This window comes from Ursus americanus, chromosome 24, assembly GCF_024610735.1.
Source record: "Ursus americanus isolate L20-20 chromosome 24, mUrsAme1.1.p, whole genome shotgun sequence".
NCBI lineage: Eukaryota > Metazoa > Chordata > Mammalia > Carnivora > Ursidae > Ursus > Ursus americanus.
Window position 1 is genome coordinate 6,460,661 of NC_142150.1, and position 18,444 is coordinate 6,479,104.

An 18,444-nucleotide genomic window follows, 5' to 3' on the forward strand; every position below is an offset into this window, starting at 1 on the left:
AGTGTGCCTGGGTGGCTCAGTCGGTGTCTGCCTTCAGCTCAGGTCATGATCCTGGGATCCTGGGATTGAGCCCCGCATTGGGCTCCTTGCTCAGCGGGGAGCCTGCTTGTCCCTCTGCCTGCCACTCCCCCTGCTCATGTTTTCTTTCTCTCTCTCTGTCAAATAAATAAATAAAAGATTTTATTAATTTATTTGACAGAGAGAGAGAAAGAGAGAGAGAGAATGCACGCACAAGCAGGCAGAGCAGCAGGCAGAGGGAGAGGGAGAAGCAGGCTCCCCACTGAGCAAGGAGCCTGACATGGGGCTTGATCCCAGGCAGATGCTTAACCAGGCACCATCTGTGCCACCCAGGCACCCTAAATAAATAAAATAAAATACATTTTTTTTAAAAAAGGATTTTCAAGATGTTATCACTCATGCTTTAAAAAAACACAAAAGAGGGGCGCCTGGGTGGCTCAATGGTTAAGTGTCTGCCTTCAGCTCAGGGCGTGATCCCGGAGTTCTGGGATCGAGCCCCGCATCAGGCTCCTCCACTGAGAGCCTGCTTCTTCCTCTACACTCCCCCTGCTTGTGTTCCCTCTCTCGCTGGCTGTCTCTCTCTCTCTATGTCAAATAAATAAATAAATAAATCTTAAAAAAATAAAAATAAAAAATAAAAAAACACAAAAGAAACTTAAGTATTTCTATAAGCTCAAATATGTATATAAATGAATTTAGTTAAAAAGGATGCCCATCAACCTGATAATAGAGATTACCCTGGGAAGGTGATTAAGGATATTTTTGTCTTTGGTTTTTGCATTTTTTGTAATAAAAATGTCTTCATTTATTGTATAATTAAATATATAAAAATATTATCTACACACACACACACACACACACACACACATATATATATTTTGTAAGGATGAAAAACAAAGACTAGGAAACAGTGAGCATTAGGGACCAGCATATGCATTGGGAGCAAGACGTGCCAAATGTACCCAGTTTCCTTCTCCTGGGATGATGAAGGAAATGCTGACGTCTCTACGAACTGAGTGCCCATAGGCTAATGGCAGAGGCTTTCACGTCATCATCATGAGCACAATAGAAAAATGCAGGCTGGACAACAATTCTAGGAGGTAGAGTCAGATTTGACTGAACACCTGAAGTTACTGATTCAGGGTCCACGTGGGAACTTCCAGGACTGTCAATGGTCTTGTCCTAACATATTCATTCATTCTTTCAGTCACTCACTCACCAGACATTTGACACCTTACCCTGTCAGGTGTGCAGAAGACACAAAGACAATCCCTCCCTGAAGTCTAGGACACTGAGAAGTACATAGAAGGCGGGGGAAAAAACAGCATGGGAAATGCCTGACTGAAGTATTATGGAAACTCCAAGGGGGAGAGCCAGACCCCCAGCTGGCCCTTGAAGGTCGTCACTCTCTACCAAAGGTCTATTTGTTGCAAGAAAGCTAGCATGAAGTCGTTAAGCGTCTGCCTTCAGCTCAGGGTGTGATCCCAGGGTCCTGGGATCAAGCCCCACATCAGGCTCCCTGCTCTACTGGGAGCCTGCTTCTTCTTCTCCCACTCGCCCTGCTTGTGTTCCCTCTCTCACTGGCTGTCTCTCTCTCTCAAATAAATAAAACCTTTAAAAAAAAAAAGAGAGAGTCTATTTAAAAAAAAAAAAAAAGAAAGCTAGCATGAGGCAAGAAAGTACCACTAATACCAAAAGTCACATTCACGTAAGCTGGAAAAGGTTGACAAGCTAAAACACACCATGTGAAATCCATTTATAGTTGCTGAAAAATCCTGCCTTTAGGTTGTTGGGAGAATAACCTTTTGTTTTGAGGCCTCACTGAAAGACCACAGTCAAACAGACCTCTAAGCAGAGCAAGGCATCCAGATAGTGAAAAATAGGCCCATGTCAGAGGAGGACTGGCTAAAGGCACACCCTGACTTTTCCAGGGCTCCCCTACCCTCTCTGAGCCTCTGACTCCAGTCACCATCCTCCTGTGCCTTCTCTCAGGAAATTACCCACAGCCAACAAACTCAGGAATTTCAAGATCCTTGATTGTACCCTTGGTTTGCCCACTTGAGGAAGGCGTGGCTGGACAATAGCTCCCTGGCTAGCTCCAGCAACATGGTGGGCAGTCTAAGGCACATTTTCAGTTTGCAAGATCTTTCTCATCTGTTTCTCCCTCTTCCCCAGTCTGGTGCCCCCAGGCTGTCCCTCCCACCCCCCATCAGAGAAGGATAAATGAGAAACACACACACCAGGTTCCAAGACTCCATATTCCAGGCAATCACTGTACCCTTCCAGGTCTTTGCATTTCTCTGCCCAGTGAAGAGAGGACCAGTTAACTTCTGAGGGACCTTACCGTGTATGCATTCTCCCCCCTGGGAGAATAGGACCTCAAGAACAGGACCTCAAGAAATAGGACCTCAAAGAAAGGGCAGTGCTTAATATGAGTGAATGCAAGGTGGAATTTGGGGCACCCAAGTGTTCTTATCTGGGTCCCCAACCTAATGTGGGAAGTACTCTGACAGGGACCTTCCGTTGGGACTGACCTCTTCAGCGACGATCGAGACAGCACCTGTGCAGCCTGGTTCATGGCCCGGACCCATGCGTTCATGTCCTCCTGGGTGTCGGCACTGAAGTAGTAGGTCCTCATGCCTGACTGCTCGGCCTGAGAGCCCCCCGTGGAGCTATTATAGATGAGTGCTCGCATCCCCGTGTGCACAGCCTGTGAACACGAGGCGGAAACCCAGGTCAGAGGGGTCAGCGTACATTTTACTTCTGGGAGCCGAAACAAGAAGACACTCTGGCCACGTTCTCCCCTCTTCCAGATTAAAAGCCCAGGCACCGCCCAGCCTGTTCCGACACCTGGAAAACATCACAGCTGGATTCCCCCTTCCTAGTGCAGTCAGCCCAGTGTCAGCTGTGTCCCGTCCCCGCGCTAAAGCCCTGCAGCTGTACCTGTCCCTATTTCTCCTACTCCTGCTCAGGGAGGGGCACACAGTCAAGGCTTCTGTGAGAGACTTTTTTCAAAACCTTCATTCTGTAGAAGCAAACTCTCCGGAATCCCTGTTTGGGTTCTTCTGAAGCACGTCATTACTGGAATTGAGCCAACAATCAGCAGTAACAGCAGGTGGCTTGGCGCAAGTATTCACCGGGCCTCCCAGCGTGGCGGTGAAATGTGATGTGTTCCCGTCAAAGCTGCTGCTCTTCTCTCTCTCCAAAGAGGCACTACAAAGTTTGACATTTGACTGAAAATCCTTGTGTACCTACTATGTGCTAGGAAGCCTCAAGGTGCTTTCACATGAATCCTTGCAAAAAGCCCGTGAAGAGGTACCAGAAATGACCACTGAAAAGCAACCAGGATGGGTGCAAACAAGAGGCAAGGCCAGTTCCTCCCTCTGTGTTCTGATAGGCAGGGGCCTGTCTTAACTCTGTAATGAAAAATCTCACCAAATCTACATAGGAAGATATACAAGAAGGAAGATCAGTAGAGCTGATCAATGCCTACTATGTGTCTCCTGGGTACTTCCATGACTTTAATCTCATCTTAGTACCAACAACCCTGAAAGGCAGGGACAGAATCTCTATTTTACAAATGTGACAAGTGAAGGTCTAAGATGTTAAGTAACTTTCCCTGATCTTCATACCCAGGAACAGATTCTTCACAGCCGTTAACATTACCTGGCATTATCTATTTTACACATTATCTATTTTACACACAGCTTATCAACTGTCTCTTCCCTCCAGAATAGAAACTCCATGAGAACAAGGACTTTGTCTATTTTGTTCACTACAGTATCCTCAGGAATAGTGCCTGGCACATAGTTGGTGCTCAACAAATGTTAGTTGAATAAATGAAGAGTTGGAACCAGGATTTGTTCCTAGGTCTATCTGACTCTGAGTCCAAACTTCTCTATACAATGTTCCCAGGTACTACCCAGAAATTAGTAATGATTACACAGATCACTGGTCCAATAATCTGGATCCAGATTGAAAGACAGACCTCATGCAAGGACCAGTCAGAGAAAACAAAAGGAAAGAACCAATTAGAAGCTGGGAAACAACATGCTTCTAGAATCACTAATGGTCATGGATGAAACCTCTCAGATGAACTGTCCACATTGGTTTCTGCGACCCACGCTAACATCTAGGTCCAAAATGCATATAAAATACGGGCCTACTACTGACACTGACATACCTGAATCTATCCAGTTAGTTCCAAGAAAGTATAGGCAAACTTGGCCTGCAGCTGAGCCCCTACAGTGACCAAAGCAAACCTGATATCCTTCCTTGCATGCAAAAGGGGTTATCCACTGTCCCAGAAAAGTGATATTTAAGCTGCCCTCTACAGAGGAAGCAGATATTTTAGTAGGAGTAGCACAGAGGGATGTGTGGGACCCCAAGGTGGACAAGAGTATGGTAAGCTCAAGGATGAAGCCAGCGTCCCTGGTAAGGAGAAAAGGAGAGGGCAGAGTGAAATGAAGCTACTGGAGTTGGCAGGGCCAGGTCGCCAGGGTCTTGTGGTCATGTTAGGGTTTTGTCTCATTTGCAAGAGCAAGGAGAAGTTATTAAACGGTTTGAGCGGCGGAGTGGGGAGATCAGATTTTTGTCTGGAAAAACCACCCTGGCTGCAGTATGAAGAGGTTAGAGCCGGTCTGGGGCAGATGAGAGGATAGGGGCAGGAGACCGGTACAGGAATACAGGTGAGAGACGGTGGTAAGGGCTGAGAAGAAGAGGATTGCCCTGAGTCTGGACAAAAGTAGCAGGTAATATCAGCAGGACCTGGGAATGGACTGGGCATGACAGCTGAGAATGACAATTGTCAAGGATAAGACTGTCAGGTTTATGACTTACAAAGACTATGGTGCCCGTTTGCTGACATTAAGAAGGAACTCCTCATGCCCAACCTGTGGGCTGACTGTGAGCAGCACAGTGAACTGAGTAGGAACTCAGGCCCTAGAGTCAGCCTGATATGCATGGTGAGCCTGCCTCTTACCCCAGGGCAACCTTGGAGAAGCTGCTTGACCTCCCCAGGCCTCTGTTTCCTCATCTTTAAAATGGGACTGTGGGTGATGATGGTGGTTACCATTTAAGGCTGTGTGAGCATTAAATGAGATAATGCATATATGGAACTTATAGCACCACCATTTTTAAGGCTCAAAAGATATGTTAGTTGAGGTTATTATAGGACCAGTCACTTGAGTAATCTAAGCTGATTGAATGAACTTTCTAGAAACTTTGGAAGACTCTTCTCTGCCCTCTCCCCATTGCTAATATACAGAGAACGAAACATGAATTACAAGAAAGCCTAAACCTGGGAAGTGTAAGTAGAGTCACTTCACTACGACTCCTCTAACAAATGACTACCCTATGTGGTCTCTGTTTGCAGAATGGGACTAGCCCCATCTACCCAGGTAGAACTAGCTGATGGGCTAATTTTCCTGGTGAAAGATCTGGACAGGTGAATCAACCACTTGCAGTGCAGTGATGTAAGAGCTGTGGATGTATAGAAGAAAGGCACCTAACCTATCCAAAGGGCTCAAGGAAGGCTTCCTGAAGGAGGTGACCCCCAAGCAGAGACCTGAAGGACCAGTAAGAGTTGGGGAAAGAACATTCTGGGCTGTGGCTGAAGCTCAGGCAAAGGCCTGTGGGCAAGAAACGCCCTGGGGCCCCAGGCAACTGTACATGGGTGGAGGGAAAGTCTAAGATGGGAGTGGCTAAAAATGGATAGATAAGGTGGGGCTGGTAAGCCAAGACCAGGCTTTTTCCTGCAGGCAATGGGGAGCCACTGATGGGTTTATGGTGGAAGCACAGTCTGAACAGACGTGCAATTCAGGAACCGTGTGGAGGATGGATTGGAGGCTGCAGTCTGAGGGCTGAAGCAGGAGTAACATCACCTACAGAGCACTCACCATGTGCTAGGCACTGTTCTGGCAGAAAGCTAGTTACCAACAGGAGGGATGACAACAGCCAAGACAGAATAGTGACAGGGCGGTGGAGAAGAGTAGATGGAGGACAAAACTGAAATGGGAGAGGAAAAGGGCAGCTCTTCTCTGTTCTCTTCTTACCCCCTAATGACCGCCATGCTAATGGAGACTCTAGAATATAAGCCCCATGAAGGCAAGGACCTTACCCTTCTCATTGTGGTATCCCCAGAATCTGCATCCCACCAAGTAGAACAATGGAGCACAATGAAAGTTGGCTGAATATAAATAAGTGAAAAACCACGTGTCTCGTCTGGCCTCCAACCAGAAGCTAAAGCAGGGGTCTTCATCTTTGGGGGGGGGCATGAACCCTCTGGACAGTTTCCTAAATCCTAAGAACTCTTCTCAGAATGTTTCTACATATGCAAGTAAAACAAAGGAAATTTGTTATACTGAAATACAGTTACCAAAATTTTCTTAAATGTGGTATAATGATATGTATGCTTCTTTAATAAATCATCACATAAGCAATGTAGTAATAATTACTGTAATTACTGTGATGAGCATAATGCTATTTCAAGGTATGTACAACAGTCACAACGTGGTATGAAGAGCTTTCTGGTTTCTACTGGTGACCAAGGCACAGGTGCTACAGACACCTGTTTTTCCCTGCCTTCGTAATCAAAGGAAACATTATAGGTTAAAAAAGGAAAGATGTGATTTATCCACTGACACTTGGGAAGCTGTAGAGCTCAGGTCAGGAACCCTTGGTCTTAAGAGAGGAAGAGCAGCTCAAAGGAGCCCAATAAAGGCTTTTTCCCCACTGAGGATCCTTGAACCATTTGCTACATGGAGATGCTTTTTGCTCCAGATCCTGGATCTGAGGGGCAAGCTTGCTCAGAGCTGATCCGTGGGCCAAGAGTTTGCTGTGCATTCAAGGAGCTCTTTGGGGAGGCACCCAGATGAGCCAGCAGAGCGCAAAAAGCCTGCTGGTCAGGGCCTTGCAGAACGTCTCCTAGACGCCACCAAGGGCCCCACTTGGCCCTCCCACAGAGCCGCCTGCGTCTCAGGGTCCATCCTGCACCAGCTGGTAACGCATAGCAGCTGCCAGGCTGCGAGCACAGTCGAAAAAGAAAGACAAGGAAAGGACCATATAACCTTTCAGGCTGTGCCTATCTACCATCACAGATACTCTCAACAAACTCAGGCAAGGTGCCCTAGCAACGGTCAGAGAATTTCAGCTCTGGAAATAATGAAGAGCTGACATCAGAAGCAGGCATAAAGCTCAAGACACTAAACACTGTGCATTCCTCAGTGTGCCCAAAAACACAGATCCTGAACTGCCCCAGGGTCCCACTTCCTGGCCCTTAAAAGAACGCTGCAGCCCAAGGGAAAGGGAAGTCCTTCACACTTCCACAGCCCTCTGTGGAAGACCAGCTGAACACCACTAGACCTGCCTGTAGCAGCTTCCGTCTGTTCCCAGACCCTGCGGATCCCCCCACAGGGATCCCCAAACACATGCAAGCCTTCTGTCTCTCAGACCAAAAATTTAGCTAAGGAACACTCTTGGCGAAGTCCTTCTAAGAAAAATTTTTTTCAAAGAGAAAAGAATCTACGACACATAAAAGATGTTTTTCTAAATCTGTTTTCACACCTCCCAGTGAAGTGTTAAGATGAAATATATATAGTTACAATCAGCTACTTTGACCATATTTCAAATGCTATCCCCAAAAATTACATACAACATTATCCCAACTGTTTGCCCAGTAGCAACACTGAACCCTAGAAAGGAAGGTTTTCTGAGGAAGACTTTAAGGCTGCAAAAGACCAGTCTGGAACCCACTGAACACAATGTTTTCAGAGCCATCAATCAGCAGGAGAGGCTTCTAAATGATTAAATAGAAGAGTATTCCTAAAATGATAACAATGAACATTAATTTGAATCACTTCCCACCTCCTGCAATGTGTGTGCAGGAGGTGACCAAAATAAGACGTAGAAGAAAAGTAGAGAGGAAGAGAAAGAAACTGTCCTCCCTCCCTGTAATGCAATTGTAAGAGGACAGAGTTCACATTCAAGTTCTGTCCACCATCATCTTCCAGCTTTATGACTTTGAGCAAGTTTCTTAAGTACCCTAATCCTTGTGTTCTTAATCTATAAAATAAAGCTAATAACACTGACCTTACAACATTGGCTCTCCACGACCTTAAAGGAGCTTACCTGGATAGAAGTACTTCTCTGATCATAAAAGGTTTTACAAATATAAGGCAATACTATGTTACACAACAAGAAATAGGGAAGGATCCCAGAATCTTCAACCTATAGTAACACTGCAGTCATCGGGGATAGTGACAGCCAAGGGAAAGAGAGGGACAGCTCAAACCTGGCAATGAACAAAGCTAAAGCATCAGCCCAGAAAAGAAAGGTAGAAACCACCACCCCCACAATGGACTCCAGATCAAGACGCTGATGCAGACACCATGGATACCATATACCAACGCTCTCTTTAACCCTTACAGAGAACGCTGGCGTCTTATCTTGTGCTTTTCCATGATCCTTTATCTATGGTTGGCAAACTTGACTTCTGTTCAATCTCTGCTTTAGTACCTAATGTCCAGTACTCACCTTACACCCCCAACATGGGACTAGCTAAGCTACATGAGTAGTGGGGGCAGGAGCCCCTACCCCACTTGAAATGCATGTCATTGCCTTGTATCCTGAGCAGTGAGAGAGGGCGTTTCCCCGCAGCTACTGGCACCAAAGGCCACTTGCTCCAGTGCTGAGACTTCCACTCAACTTCCAGTAAAGTAGAAATTCAACCCACCCTATCCTCACCATCCCTAAGGGACCCAAGAAACAGCAGCAGTGAAGGAATGTGTGGAGGTCACCAAATGAGATGGCCTCAGGATTCCCCAAGTTTCGGCCTGACCAGCACCTTCCTGGAGCCTCCATGCCCAGCTCTGAAGATGCCAGCAGGCATCAAAGGACTGCCATCAATTCTCATGGCCACACTCACTTGACATGTGACCAAGCAGAAAGTAGAAAAGGGATTTTACTATTGAAGGGAGTTCCCTGGGAATCTTTAGTGATCCAGAAAACAAATCAAATATGATTCCATTTGCTTTCTGACAAGATAAACAAAGCAGATAAACTTGAAAATCTCTTCAACATGAGCTTCTAACCCTCAATATAAGTTTTCATAATAGAATTGCTGTAAATCCATGGTGAGGAACCATCACTTGCAGTAGTGGCTGGACACTAGTTAGACTGGCTGATTATAGTGATAAGAAGGCATGAGGGGGACGAGTAATCACAGGACAGTAGCGATAAGAGGGGTCTGAATACTTACGCAAAGCTGGGGGACTCAGAAGCTCAGATACAAATGAAAGTACTTTTGATGTGGTATTATTCTTATTTAAAGAATTTACAATGGTGTTAACATGCACCCGAAATGCTCTAGCTTCTTAACTTCTCCCCACTCCCCACAAAAAACAACTGCCTTTATGAAGCGATTTTTGGGAACACAAAGTTTCTTAGGGTGGAACTGCGCTCTGGAGGGGAGGGGGCAGTACCTTAAAGGAATACTTGCGACTTATGCGGTCCTCAGGGGCCACAGGTGAGATCACGTAGCTGGGTAGAGGGATGCTCCCAAGGACCGCTTCTTCTCGGCTGTCTTTGAATGGAAAACACACATCAGAATAGCCTTCTGCGGCACCTTCCCTGGGTTGGTCCATCCCACTGCCCCCGTTCAGGGCTCCTTATAGCTCCCTAGGAGTACTGCAGTCACTGATCGTCCATTCCGGTGCTCCCTGGGGACCTCTGTGCTAATGCAGGAATGACACAGGCGAGCCGGGCAGAGACAGGCATGGAAACATGCTCAGCGCAACCTGTGAACTCCTGAAATATGGCAGTACCCCAAGTGCTGTGGGAGCACAGAGGCAGAAGTGACAGTCTGGGGAGGTGGAGAAGCCTTCAGAAGGTGGTATCTAGTGTTTTAAAGGATGGGGAAGGGCATTCTGGGAAGAGCAAACCTCATAAGCAAAGTTAGAGCGTGTGCAAAATATCCTACCTTCTACGTCTATTCTCTTCCTCCTCCAAACCATCTTCATTACAGAGGTAACTTCCTAATGACAGCGTTGGTCCTGTCACTTCCCTACTCAAAGGCACTTGCTGACTGCCCACTGAATGCAAAACGCAGTCCATCTTACTCCACCTGGTGGCACAGCCCTCCTGCATTTTGGCCCTTACCCACCTCCTGAGCCTTCTTTCCTACTATGTCCCGCATGCTGACCTCACTCTCGCCTCACAGGTCTGTCATTCCACTTTCTTCTGCTTCTAGAACTTTATTCAAGTTGCTTCCTCTGCTTGAAATGCCCATCTGCCCTTCATACACAGGCAAAGCTCCACGTATCTTTAAAAGCCCAACTCAAATGCCGTTTATTCTCCAATATGGAATTAATTTCTTGCTCCCCTGAATTGCTTAAGTACGTTAAACGCCTTCTAAAGCACCTAATACAGCCTAGTCTTGTCTTATACAAGTAGACTCTCTCTTCTCACTATTGCACAGCCCCTAACTCTATGTACTGGTGCTCCGTAAATGTACATGTGGCCAACTCAATTCACCAGCTGTCCATCCAGTATTATAGGGGATGGATCCAGACAGCAAGTTACAAATACAATGACTTATCTGCTCTTCCCACCTCTCCCGATTGTGTCAAAGGTATGCCTGTGTCCCAAATGGGGTAGAAGCTCAGACAACTCCAGACTTGGGAGAGTCTAAGTAGCAGATAAACTGGATTCTATTTATTTTAACTCAACAAATGTCACTCCGAGTGCAAGGATTGGTAAAAATAAAAGTCACCAACCACCCACACATGTAAAAGTGAACACTTTGGCAATCACTGCATTTGAGAACATAAGCCTCTGTATCACCTCACCACCCCCTCCAACACAAAGAGCCCTTGGTGGCCTGAGCCTCAGCTCACCTTTATAGTAAAACAAGCAATAATCAGCAAGCACAAACCACCTCCTTTTCCACAGTCTCATCCCAGAACTGTCCTGCAAAGCAAAGAAAACTAATCAGACAATATCTGAGCACACTCTTCCCCCTTTCCAATCATGCACAGCGTGATGCTAGAACCAAAACTTACCCATATCCACTCGTTCTTTCAATAAATTAATGAATTAATGAATTTTTATTGCATGGCCATTTTTTAATAGGACATTAAAATTTAGATTCAACGATGGTTTGTCCCCAGGAAGTGTTACGTGTATCCTGGAAACAGATTAATGTTAAGTATCCTTCTTTCAGAAAGGAAGATGTGAAATCAAAAAATAATTCTTCCATTAAGAAAGAAATCAGTTTTTAACAAAAAGGATGCTATTTATTTATTTATTTAGGTGCTATTCTGTAAAATACCTTCACTTATGCTGAAGAGAAAATTGATTTACATAGCATGAAACAAGGAATTTAAGTTAGCTAATTAATCGATGAAACAACGTTCTCATTTGACTAAGTCCAGTTCTCTATCATAAGGGGCTAATTTTGCCATGGATTTTCCTTCCACTCAGTGTAAAGAGACTTGGATTGTCTTGTTATCAAACTGCCTCATAACATGAATTTGTCTTTACGCACCTAAAATATAAATCAATACATTTGTTAGAAAAATTTTAGATGATTGTGAAAATTCTAAAAAAACAAGGCTAGGGTAGGAAAATAGGCGTGCTGTAGGATCATTTTTCTCCCAAACCTAGGAAAACTCCAGAGCTGCTTTTAGCTGTTAAAACTGTTTTCCTTCTGCAAAAGTTTTTGACAAGTTTAAATTTTAAAAAATAACAGTATGTCAGTCTCTAACCCTAAGCACAACATCAAGTTTGTCCATTCTCCACTTACTAAAGTGCTAAAAACCAATTTAACTCGCTGAGTTCATGCATTTCTTGGTGTTACCTTCTGCTCTGACGAGACAATCTCTAAGATCTTGGCGTATTGCTTTGTTTGGAAAACTCCTCTCCATCCTTCCACACCTAGTACAAATGTCACTTCCTCTGGGAAGCCTTTTAGGAATCCCCCAAGCACAGCTACATTCTCTGTGCTGTGTGTCCACAGCACTCCACATAGGCCTCTTACAGTTGCTGGGCTGGGCAGTGGGGGCTGGGGAGAAGAACTACTTACAGCCCCTTCCCTCTCCCTCCACATATCAAAGCAGCATACTTCTGTTTAATGGGGATGGGGATGCAAATGGGAAAGTCAGAAGGTTATTCAGGTAAAAGAGATGGGCAGAGAGGCAAGGAAAGAGACAAAGCTGTGAGGGAAGAGGGTATCACTGAGAGAGGTGCCAACCCGCTGTCTGACAGAGAAGGCTGGAGAGCTACAGAAGCTGTGCTGGGGAATCTGATGGGAGAGAGATTTCAAGGGGTCTTCCAGGGATTCTGTGTGGTGCGCAATGCAATGCCTTCCTCTGTCGTCCCACAGAGCGTTTGGTAAAAATTAACATCATAGCTCTTGGAGTTTGTGGGGTTTTTTGATGCTATGATATGTGAAAGACTGTGAGGGCCACGATAGGACATGTGAGAGATATGTCTGTTTCCCCAGTAGACTGAGTTCCTCAACGGCAGGAACCACATGTTATTCACCTCTTTATACTTGCTGTGGAAGCACTTAGAACCTGGCAGGCGGGGGTGCCTGGGTGGTTCAGTCGGTTAAGAGTCTGACTCTTGGTTTCAGCTCAGGTCGTGATCTCAAGGCTGTGGGATCAAGCCCCATGTTGGGCTCTGCGTTCAGTGCTGAGTCTGCTTAACATTCCCTTCACCCCCCCTCCGCCCGTCCCCCCTGCATGCTCTTTCTCTCCTCTCTCTCTCTCTAAAGTAAATAAATCTTTGGGGAAAAAGAAAAAATCCCGGCAGGCACTTGGTAAATAATGGACAGACAGATGGACGAACAGATGGATGGATGGCAAGGAGAGAAGGAAGAAGACAAAAGGGACATGCTCTCTGACCCTGGGAGCTCACAGCCTATTTGTGGCCAGAGGACAAGAGACAGAACAATTGGTGGTGAGTTTAGAGATACAGGACAGCCTCAGGGGAGCTGACAGGGCTTCCTAAGGGAAGGGACGTGGGAGAAAGAAGAGCTGTTTCTAAGCAGGTTGCCTAGGAGAATGGTGGTACCATCACCAAGACCCAGAAAAAGTAGGTTGGGTAAAAAAGAGAGGTAAGGGGTGAGGAAGCAATGGGCTGAGTTTGGCTGATTAGGAATCTGCAGGGAGCCAGACATGTGTGCTAGACCAGAGGAGAGGAAAAGATGGGATTTTTCAACCAAATGATAACAAAGGCTCTTTAACATCAAGAGGACAAGTGCTGGCCGGGGATTGGTGGTAAGGCTGGATTCATGCTGAATCACCCACACACCAGTGCCTGGGTCCCAGGGCAGCCAATAGCACTGGGGGCCCAAAGGGTCAAGTGGGTTTGGGGAGGGAAGCTGTAGCCATTGAGCAGATGGTCCACTCATAAAAATGGACAGCACACCTGCCTCAGACAAACTCAGGAGCAGAGAGCTTATTATGAGTCTGTCCCCAGCTCCCAGGGGCCAGGGTAAGGAAGGAGATCAGCAAGAGCCATCCCCCTCTCCCACCCTCCCCTCCCAGTGTCCTCACCTGCTTGTGCAGCCACCCCCTCACCACCACTGGAACATTGGGGTTCCTCCGAATGGCCTGGTCCCTCTTCCCAAAGCTGTGGACTTTATTGCTGGACTTCATGATCTAGGAAAAAGCAGACTCGAATTCTAGCACCATTTAGGGGACTTGGGAAGTCACAAGAAGCACCTGCATGATAGGAGAGCTGTAGGCTCCCCTGCCTTACTCTAAGTGGCAGTGCCTGTTCATCAAAAGAATAGCAAGAAGACCAGAACCGGCGGCCACATGGCCACAGCATTTTAATGCAAAGGTGAATCCAAGACCTAGCAAGCTTCCCATCTGGGTCACAGAGGAAAAAAAGGGATTTTTCCATCAACTTTCACCAGCAGCTGTTGGTCCTCATTATGTCCTAGTCCTTCTGGAGCAAAGCTACTTTTTGGTCACAAATTTTGCCAATTTCCAGATATTTACCGTCCGATCTGGGTTCGGTCCTCTGCACCCCTTCTCTGCAATGCTGGTTCTGTTCCCTGCTCTTCAGTCAATGGTCCCACATCTCACCTTTCCTCACAAATCTCATCAGGCAGTCTCGTAACACACCTGTGAACAGAGGTGTGGCCCTCCCAAGAAAAGCCAGGAAAATGATGATGGCATCTAAGGACTTAGTTGTCAGTCCTGGTTCTGTCAGCAATCACCTGTTTTCTTGGACAAGTGACACTACCCCAGTTGGTCTCAATTTCCTGATATGTCATTTGGGGAAGATACTTCCTACACGCCTCCCTCACAAAACTATGGTGGGGGTCGATGGGCATCTGCAAAATCTTAAAGGGTGGAAGGAAGGAGTAAGTGGCCAGGAGCTCACCTTGGGGCCAGGTTTGGCCTCCACAGTGGACGTGGTTCCAGCTGTGGACGTCTCACTGACCATGCTGGACGGTCTTTGGTTTCTCTCTTGCTTCGACATATGTGGCTGTGGCCTGTGGGAAGACACAGGAGAGTCCAGTAAGTACCACACTGCAGTAGAAGTGGAAGTTGAGGGGCGCCTGGGTGGCTCAGTTGTTGAGCGTCTGCCTTCGGCTCAGGGCATGATCCCAGTGTTCTGGGATTGAGCCCTACATCGGGCTCCTCCACTGGGAGCCTGCTTCTTCCTCTCCCACTCCCCCTGCTTGTGTTCCCTCTCTCGCTGGCTATCTCTCTCTCTGTCAAATAAATAAAAATCTTAAAAAAAAAAAAAAAAGTGGAAGCTGAGATTCATTCCAGACTAGAACTGGTTGATATGCCATGATTGATCTTTCGGAGACCACCTGACTCAGACTGTAGCCAGAGGACTGCAATGTCCAGGTGCTTCAGGGAATCAAGACGATAGTAGATGGGCACACCTTTGCAGCTGACACACCACAAAGGGGCCAAGGCCGTCATTCCTGCCTGCTGTCCTAAGGTCCCCACGTTTACTCTCTTACTCAGGTGTCTTGGCAACTGCCCACTCAGATGGGCACGCACAGTTGTACCACTCTTCACAGAGAGCAACCCATACTCCTTACACACGCACGCACACACACACACACACACACACACCCCTCCATTTCTCTGGCTCCCAAAAGAAGCTGTTTATAATTAGTAATAAGAAATCACTTGCGCACACATCCACACCCCCAGATACACACACAGAATCGCTTACATAAACGCCAGTGGGGCTTGCCTCCCAAAATAGATTACTCAACAAAGAGTCCTATTCTAGGAACACTCCTTTGCCCCAAAATAGAACCATCAGAGATATTAACCCCTTGTGCCATGCCTGGGAGCAGGAAGCAATGAAACATGCCTGGGCCCCCAATGAAGATCCCCTCTGTGTGTCCCCAACAGCAGCTAGAGACACCATGTTTCCCATCAAGAGGGTCTGCCTGCCCTGGGAGAGCCAAAACTCTGGGAACATCTCAGTATGACACTAAAGAGACACTACAGAGAACCCCTCTCACCTGCTTCCGCACAGCCCCAGCATTCGCCAGTCTTCCCAAGCCCGGGTGGCAGCGAGTGCCTCCAGCAAATTCAATGCCTATCCTCGAACAGCCTGATGCCTGATTCCCAGACTCTACTAACTGCAGGATCAGTAAGGCTTCCTCAAAGTCTAAGTGTCCTTGTCCTGTGGCTGGGTTCTCTGACGGGCAACACGATCCAGGCAGCTGCAGTACACTGAGGCTCCCTGCCTGAGGAGTGCAGGAAATCGGACTTGGAGGCCTGGGGCAGGAGCCTGCAGAGACGGGGGATCCAGACAAGACTCGGCGAGGAAGCAGCACTCTGGGTGTCCATTCGCCAGGCTCACTTTTACAGAGGTGCCACGACGGAAGATCCTAGTTTCCCCCTTGGAGATATGCTGCTTCCTTCAAAACCACTACTGCTCCAAGGATAAGTGATCCTTCCTGCGCCCCAAAACACAGCCCCGACACCCTGCACCATTACTTCTTCGCAGAAGTAGCCGTGACCACCGCGCTCTCTGAGCTGTGCCAGCAGCAGGCCCACTGCCGCGGGACCGGCTTTCCGAGGGGCTGAGCTCTACCGGATGCTTGGCAGCTGGAAGTGCAAGTCCCACCAGGCAGAAAGATCACTGGCTCCTTATCAGCTCAGGCACTCACTTCAGATTCCCCGCCCCCGGCCTCCATCCCAGCCAGACTTTTGTTACTGTTCCCCACTCAGAGAATGTCACTGCGCTCAGCCCGCTCACTGCTGGCAGCAGCATGCAGCACAGAGATCACCGCCAGCCAGCGGGGGGTGAGAAGGGCCCTGAGAGGCTGCCTTGTCCAGCCCCTGCCTCCAGTTAGAACTATGCCCAAAACGTCTGTCTGGAACTTAGCCTTGCCTGATGTTCGGAGTTCCAGAGGTTGAAACAAAGATGAGTTCTCAGTTATGGCGGCTGTAGCTGTACGCCAAAATTCAGGACACAAAATCCGATGATAAAATAGATTTGTTTGGGATTTATCAAATTTAATTTGCTCCCATTTAAGACACAGAGAATTATTATAGAATATTTGGGAAATATTTTTTAAAAAGCTAAAAGGAAAGAAAAAAATTATCGTAGTCTTTCTACCCAAAGGAAAACCACTTTTAACACTTGGTATATATACTTCCACTCTTTTTTATATGTCTGGTTTGGTGGGGGCGGGGGGGCAGGGGAAGAGTGCTTTTTCATTTTTATGTAATTGTTATATACTATGTTTATGATTTTGCATTTTAATTTTTTAAAGCTTATTGTAAGTTAAACATTTTCTCCATTATTTTAAACATATCCACATCGTTTCATTTCTTTCTTTATTTTTATTTCTTTTTAAGTAAGCTCTAGACCCAACATGGGGCTTGAACTCACAACCCTGAGATCAAAAGTCACATGCTCCACCAACTGAGCCAGCCAGGCGCCCCACATCCACATCATTTTAAATGACCACATCACATTCCATCAACTGGATATACTGTTTCTCCACTGTGGGACAAAGAAAAGGCTATTTGGATGGATGTGTGACTGGCCCAGAAGATTCAGGATAGATGGCCACTTGCACCATTTCTGTACCTTACAATCTTGAGCTCCTGGTTTCTAGCCCCATGTCCCCATCCCATTTGGGGATGGTGGCCGGCCAGGGAGCTCCTCCCGACAATAGTACTGTCCTACAGCCTTAGATGGGTGAGGAAAGAAGGTACAACCACCACCTAAGGAGCCAACTCTGAAAAGATTTCAGCTGGAGAAGGACTGGTTGTGGTCCCAACACTGAACATCAGTGAGGGACAGTGGAACACAGCGGTTGAGGGGGTGGCAGAGTACAAGAGGAGGAGAAAGAAAAACATGAAGACAATTCCATCTTCATTCTACAGAGACCTCTGCTCAGCCACACCCAGAGAATGCTGGCTTATCAGGTGATATGACTAAAGCCAAAACTATATCTGCCCCAGAGAAGAGACCGTGTTGTCTCCATAAACAGTGAATGTCTTCATCAGGGCTCCCCATGGGCAGGGACAGCTCCCGACTCAAGCAACAGTTTCAACGTCTACCTGGCAGTCCCTGACCTGGCTCTTTGAAAGAACAAGGTGCACACAGCCACCCACTCAGCCAAGTGACAAGGTCTGCCTTCAGAGGATGTTTCTCTGAATCTCCGCAATAAGGGTAATGATCTCCTAGATATCCCAAGAGTAAATACGACTTTGGAAATAGCTAGTTATCTGGAATTACAAATAGTTAAAAACAAACAACAACAACAACAAAAAACAGGTGGTGGTCATGCTTGGGACACCATCTGGTACCCAAAAATAAAGATATTTAAAAAGTCCCAGGGTGCCTGGGTGGCTTAGTCAGTTAAGCGTCCGACTCTTGATTTGGACTCAGGTCATGATGTCAGGGTCCTGAGATGGAGGCCTATGTCAGGTTCTGCACTGGGCATGGAGCCTGCTTAAGAATCTCCTCTCTCTCTCTCTCTCCATCTGCCCCTCCACCAATCCCCCCACCTAAAAAAAACCCCCAAAACAGAACAAAAAAGTCCCCAAAACAATTTTCCCACTTTACTGAAAAGCTGGCTTGGATGGAAAGTTCTGGAGGTCGTTTACCACTGTTTTGAACAATGGGACTATCGATGGTGTTATGTGGATACCCTCCTGAAGAAAGACAATACTGAAAGGTTCATCTTACAGGAGGGTTCCCACTTAAGAGCCTGGTGGGGCAGAGACTGACTCGTCCTCAACTCCTCAGACTGAGGTATACTCCTGACGGGTTTCACTCAAGATCCGTCCTCTCCCTCAGAGAAGAGCCTGTGCCCCTGAGCTGAGCAGCTGTGAAAGGTGGTTCAGTTAACAGCATGCCCTCAGGCACATGAGTCACACGGATCCCAGGAGAGGAGACCAAACACCTGCACACGCTATG

At 46.9% G+C, this 18,444-nt stretch overlaps 1 protein-coding gene across 16 annotated transcripts in view; it reads right to left on the reverse strand.

Annotated features, from left to right (window-relative positions):
• PLEKHA7 (pleckstrin homology domain containing A7) overlaps positions 1-18,444 on the reverse strand; it is a 232,005-nt gene that overhangs the window by 82,896 nt on the left and 130,665 nt on the right. For all 16 annotated transcript variants that reach the window (XR_015721534.1, XR_015721535.1, XM_087855330.1 and 13 more), the window contains 5 exons: positions 14,413-14,524; positions 13,575-13,679; positions 10,911-10,983; positions 9,498-9,598; positions 2,553-2,728 (listed from right to left, as the gene is read on the reverse strand). Coding sequence is in view for 14 of the 16 variants with exons in the window: in XM_087855330.1 (XP_087711456.1) it covers positions 2,553-2,728; positions 9,498-9,598; positions 10,911-10,983; positions 13,575-13,679; positions 14,413-14,524 (567 nt within the window). In the remaining 2 variants the exon portion in view is untranslated. The remainder of the gene's footprint in view (positions 1-2,552; positions 2,729-9,497; positions 9,599-10,910; positions 10,984-13,574; positions 13,680-14,412; positions 14,525-18,444) is intronic.